General features: G+C 44.1%; 1 protein-coding gene across 7 annotated transcripts in view; it reads left to right on the forward strand.

Moving 5' to 3' along the window:
* Positions 1 to 6,109, forward strand: part of MVB12B (multivesicular body subunit 12B) — a 223,483-nt gene that overhangs the window by 140,330 nt on the left and 77,044 nt on the right. For all 7 annotated transcript variants that reach the window (XR_013169342.1, XM_077145119.1, XM_077145095.1 and 4 more), the window contains one exon: positions 5,766 to 5,860. Coding sequence is in view for 6 of the 7 variants with exons in the window: in XM_077145119.1 (XP_077001234.1) it covers positions 5,766 to 5,860 (95 nt within the window). In the remaining variant the exon portion in view is untranslated. The remainder of the gene's footprint in view (positions 1 to 5,765; positions 5,861 to 6,109) is intronic.

Genomic DNA, 6,109 nt, shown 5'->3' on the forward strand with positions numbered 1-6,109 from the left:
ATGTCCCATGTAGAGGGGAAGGGCAGTGTGTTGATTTGCTGTGTTGGCTTAGAGAGACAGGCCACATCTGAGCAACAAAAGAAGTTCTCTGGGAGTGACTCTTTGGCCTAATTTTAAGTAAACTTAGCCTAGCCTTTGCAGGAATAAGTTTCATAGGGGTGAACCCCAAGATCGAGTGCTCAGCCTGTTGATTTGGTTGTCCCCACTGCTTTCTAGAATATCAGTAATCTCCAAATGGGGAAGTTGAATATTTGTCTTTGTAATTCATCACCTGCTTTAGCATCAGCTGCTTTAGTTGGAGTTTTTGTGACTTAATTTCAATTCAACGGATTTCTGTTGAGTGGTTACTTTATAAAGGATAATGTTAAGACCTACAGTGTGAATTCTCATATAATACAGAGATACCTTGAGTCTAATTGGAGAAACACAAATATGCAGAGATGAAATAATAGAGGCTAACAGCAGTTCATATGAAAAAAAGAATTCGAAGGTTTTAGTAGACTAAGCTCAACACTCAGTTTGGTCAACAAATTTTCAGTAATTGTCTGCCCTCTGTTAGGAACTTTTTTGGAAAATAGGATACAAAATTAATGAGATTTGGCCCTGCTAATGAGGAGGTCATGGTCATGTTAGGGAGCTAGACTTGTATCAAATAATTAAATTGTATTGTGAGAACTGGAATGAAAGTGAGCTAAAGACACCTGATCCAGCCTGGGACAAGGCCAGGAAAGTTTTACCAAAATAGGAGCTGCCTCGGATGGGAACTTGAAGGATGAATAGGAGCTTGGAGGAGTAGATAAAGAAGAAATGGAGATTTTAGAAAGAGGGAGCAACATGGGTAATGATTCAGGCTGAGTCATTAAAAAAATGGCATATTCAGAGATTTACAAGGTGTTCTCTCTTCCTGGCGGAGGCAGAAGTAAGCAGTGACAAGAGATGCATTTGGAGATTTGGGCTAGTGTGCGAAAGGCTAAAATTGGGAATGTGGACATGGAGTAGTTTGCCACTGAGTGTGTGGAGTGAGAAGAAAGCTAAGCCAGAACCCTTGCAAGCAGCAACTTTTGGAAGATGGGAAGAAAGGAGCCAGAAGGAAGCATCTGCAAGTAGGGAAAGAGCCAGGCCCAGGATGATGGAATTAAGGATGTGGTCAGCCCAGAAATATGCCATGGCTCCAAGAGGCAAGCTAGCTCAAAACCAAGAAGTCTGTGTTAAATAGAACAGCTCAGAGGCGAGGCACCTTGATTTCTCTTTTATTCATATACTTCCTTTTTAAGTCCTGCATGCCACAGGGTTTTCCATAGAGTCCCAAAATGATTCATTTAGAGGGTTTGTGTCTTTCCTGCAGGGCAGATCATTTTGAGAGAAATTGTTAGAGGTCTACATGCAGTAGGTGCTGAATAATTGGTTGCCATTTCATGATAATCATCATAATCTGATGCTACCATGCCCATCCAATATGAGTTCACAATTTTATTTCCTTACTTTCTCACAAGTAGGCTGTTTGTAAAATATAAATTGGATTTTGTCATATCCCTATGTTAAAAAATCCTTCAGTCACCATAATTACATGGAATCTTGAACAGGACGTGAGATCTTGTTGGTTTATACAAAAGTATAAAAGTATTTGTGAAGTCTGCTTGGGTAACTGGGGAGAAAGGAGCAAATATTAAACTTCCCCATCTGAATAATTCTGATATTCTCGCAAGCAGTAGAGACAGACAATTCAATAGGCTAAGCCCTCAGTCTTGGGGCTTGTATCTATGAAGCTAATTCCTGAGAATGAGAAGCTAAACCTACTAATAATTATGCCTAAGTGTCATCCCCAGAGAACCCCTTTTGTTGCTCAGATGGGGCCTCTCTTGGCCTACTCACAGGTGAACTCACTGCTCTCCCCTACTACTTGGGACATGACTTCCAGGGGTGTAAATCTCCCTGGCTGCTTGGGACATGACTCCCCGGGATGAGACGGGACCTGGCATCATGGGAATGAGAAAATCTTCTTGAGCAAAAGAGGGAAGAGAGAAATGAGACAAAATAAACTCACAGTGACTGGGAGATTTCTGAGTCAAGAGGTTATCCTGGAGGTTATTTTTATGCATTACATAGCTATCCCTTTTTAGTTTTTGGTATATTGGAGTGGCTAGAGGGAAACTGTTTGAGCTGTGTTCCAGTAGCCTTGATTCTTGAAGAAGACCGTATAACTATATAGTTTTTAAAGTGTGACTATGTGATTGTAAAAACCTTGTGTCTGATAATTCTTTTATCCAGGGTATGGGCAGATGAGTTAAAAATAAAGGATAACAGGGCGGGCCGCGGTGGCTCAGCGGGCAAAGTGCTTGCCTGCTATGCCGGAGGACCTCGGTTCGATTCCCGGCCCCAGCCCATGTAACAAAAACGGAGAAACAGAATACAATAAAACAAGAAAATGTTTAAAGATGTTTCCCTTTCTTCCTTCCTTCCTTCCTTCTATCCTTCCTTCCTTCTCTCTGTCTTTCCTTTAAAAAAAAAAAAAAAAAAAAAAAATAAAGGATAACAAATAATAGGAGAAGATAAAGGTTTTAAATTGGGTAGATTGAAATATTGTGGGTCAATGAGAGGGAGACTTACTGGGTAGAGGATGTATGTTTTTTTTTCTTCTTTTTATTTCTTTTTCTGGAGTGATGCAAATGTTCTAAAAATGATTGTGGTGAAGAATGCACAACTGTGATGATGTTGTGAGCCATTGATTGTATAATATGGTTGTGCTGTATATGTGTAGATATTTATTGCTCAATAAATATATTTTAAAAGAAAACAAAACCTTCAGAATAAAGTCAGAACTTGTGCAAGGCCCTGCAACCCTCTTCAGCCTGATCCCACACCAGCCCCTGACTTTCTAGCTCTGGACATCCTGGCTTCCTTCTGGGTCTTCCCGCTGGCCAGACTTCCTGCTGCTTCGGAGCCTTCCTGCAGAGTCCCGAGTGCACCTCCCCTTCCCCCACATACCTCCCTCACTCCTGCCCATCCTTCAGTTCTCCATCTCAGTGTCCTTCCTCAGGGAATCCTTTCAGAGAGCTCTCTCCCATCCCCCATAACACTGTCCTCCTACTTACTATGTCATCGCATTTGTAAGCACATCTGTATAACTTTATGTTCCTGTTCAAGTCCCCTCTGCTAGAGTGAGCTCTGTGAGGATAGGGGCCCGAATTGCCTTCCACTGCTGAGTCCATGCTCAGATCTATGGGGACGCATGCCAGGCACTCTGTTGATATTTGGCCATCCAGTGGGTGAGCTGGGCCTCTCTGTCTGGCTCTGGCTGCCCTCTCTGTCGTCCATCCTGTCTTCCTTCTAAACTTCTGCTAATGTCCACCTCCTCCGTGAGCTCTTTTAAACACCTCTAGTCCTGGAAGTAGCTACTGCACTACACAGACCGTGTTGTGTCCTTGGTTAGATTGGATGCATCTTTTTAAGGCTTAGAAATCTTAGAGTTTGGCTGGTCTGACGCACAACTTCCCTGGCGCCTAGAAATTCCCTTATCAGTACAGTGAGCACAGTAATAGTACATCTGCTTCAGGGGTGTGCAAACCTGTGCTGCTGCACATGCCCAGAAGAGCCCCATGCACGGCTTAATGTTCTGCTGTTACCATCTTGAAATTCTTAATAATATTTGAACATCGGCCCTGCATTTTCGTTTTGCACTGGGCTTTCAAACTGTGAAGCCAGTTCTGTCCCTACCTTGCCGGGCTGTTGTGAGGAGAATGTGTAAGGTCTGTGTATCCCAGTGCCTGGCAGAGGGGAGCGCTCTCAGCGTGGTCACCAGTCCTCATTGCAGTTCTATTCAACCGCAACCACAGCTGGTAGTTTACTCTTCTGTTTGCTCAGCATCATTGACTAAGTGTGTGGTCACAGGAATTGATCAACTACTTAAAACCCTCTGCAGCTCTCCTCACCCTCATGGCAACCCAGCTGATCAGAATCACTGCTGCAGCTTGTTAAAGCTAATTTCTGTGCTGCACCCTAGGCCCACCGAACTGGACTCCCCAGGGTCAGGACATGTGGAGATGTATTGTTGGCAAGATCCCAGGTGGTTCTAATGCCTTCACCTATGTCATAATCTATTGACAGAGTTTGGGAGCCTTCATCCTAGGACATAAAACCCAAACTCCTTAGGGTGGCATTTGGCATTCTTTTCAATCTAACTCCTGACTACATTTTTGCTAGCTTCATTTCCAACATATACCCAAGCACCACAGCAGAGTGTTGGCTTTCTCCATCTGGTGAGTTCCTTTATTCCTTTAGTTCCTGTGCCCTTCTCTGAGGTAATATCATGAGAAGCATACTCCTTCCCCACACACTCACCCAGCACCTGGTTTTTACACTTGTCCCAGCACTGTCATGTTACACAGTGATTTGTTTCTGTGCCTAGGGGGTATCCTATAGCCTGGGAGCTCTTTGTATCCTTAATTAACATTCGATAATGAGCACATCATACAGATGCCCAACACACACGTCAGAGAACTGACTGGACCCACGCTTTCCTGTGCCTAGACCTCTGGCTGTTGGTTCCCTGCAACCCTGAGCACACAGTGGAGGCTCAGTCAAGTTCACTGATTGGTTCAGCCTGCTGGTCGGTGTTCACCATTAAAGCTCACTTCAGGTCCCTGCAAACCAAATGCTTTCATAGCCCTTGGAACTCACCTTGTACCTGGGAGGCTCCTGCTGCTTGCAACTCGGTCCCGATTCTGTTGGAAGAGCACTTGTCTAGAGATCTTTCCTCCCAGGATCCAGATGCACAGGAATCATTCTAGAAGGTCATGTACTTGTGTGAAAAAGGTAACATGTAAATGAAAGCTTTTTTATGTTATAACTGCTTCCGCTTTTGGAAGTGACTGGGTGTGACCAAAGCTTAGGCTACTGAGTTACTTCAAACCAACCCCAGTCATAACAGCAAGAGATCCCTGCCCTCTCCCTGCCCTCAGACTTGTTGGCTTTGGAATATTTTTCCTAGCGCTTTAATCTTCTCAGCATTTGGTAAGGCAGCTGATGACCACACCAAAAGAATTATTACTTCTGATTAAATACTTACTTATGTTGTGTTTTCATTGTGGCCTTTAATGGCCGGTGCCTGTGCCATAAAAGACAGTATTTGATTAATCAGAGGTGCTTTCCTGAGCACCTACTGTGTGCTCCGGACTGAGAGGGAGCACATAGGCATGGAAATTCAGAGAAATGTGCCAATCTGATTTATAATGGTCGTTAGTTTCCTGGACTCACATGGTAATAATAATACCCAACACCTTCATTTCACAAAGTGCTTCATTTGCTATTTTCCTCAGCAAGCCCTGCAGGGTAGGTATGGAAGCCATTTGATATATAATGAAACCAAGATTCCAGAACAAACTGAAGCTGTGTTCAGAGCTTCGGTTTTGGTCCCACTCGTATGTTTTGCCCAGGGGGCAGAGATTTAGATTAAATCGCCCACCTCTTTGTAGCATCTTGAACTTAGGAAAGACTTAGGAAACCCTTTCTTCCTTTTGGATATCCTTCCCAGTATGTGTGTGTTGAGACGGAAGGCTGGAGGGATGGCTGCCGTTGTGTGGAAATTCCTGAATTCCTTGGGAGGTCTTGAGGCTGGTGGAGAAGTCACATTTGAAAAAGTGGAGACTTGCCAAGAGCACCCACTCTTCCTGTTCTTTGCTGCTGTTTGACTGTTGGTAGCCTTCTGAGTCTTGGGGAATCCTCCATGCACCCTGTAACCTCCTTTTTCTCTTCTGTCTCTTTCTCAGGCACATCTCTCTAACGCTCCCTGCTACCTTCCGAGGCAGGAACAGCACTCGGACTGACTATGAATACCAGCACTCCAATCTCTATGCCATATCAGGTATGTAGGAGCCACTGCTAGTGGCCAGCCACCTCACCGACATCCTGGGTCCTATTCCTTCTAGACATTCCTTGTCTTCCTAAGGCATCTGTCTGCCTTATCCCTTATTTTTCCCTGCAAGGGATCTCTTCTTTTCAGGTACTAGGCATTCCCTTTCCTTTGTGTCACCACAGCACTTAGAGAAGGGCAAATATTCAGCATATTTTAAAGCTAATGATGAAAAACAATGTGTGGATTTCACAAGCTTGA

This window comes from Tamandua tetradactyla, chromosome 2 (genome assembly GCF_023851605.1).
Source record: "Tamandua tetradactyla isolate mTamTet1 chromosome 2, mTamTet1.pri, whole genome shotgun sequence".
NCBI lineage: Eukaryota > Metazoa > Chordata > Mammalia > Pilosa > Myrmecophagidae > Tamandua > Tamandua tetradactyla.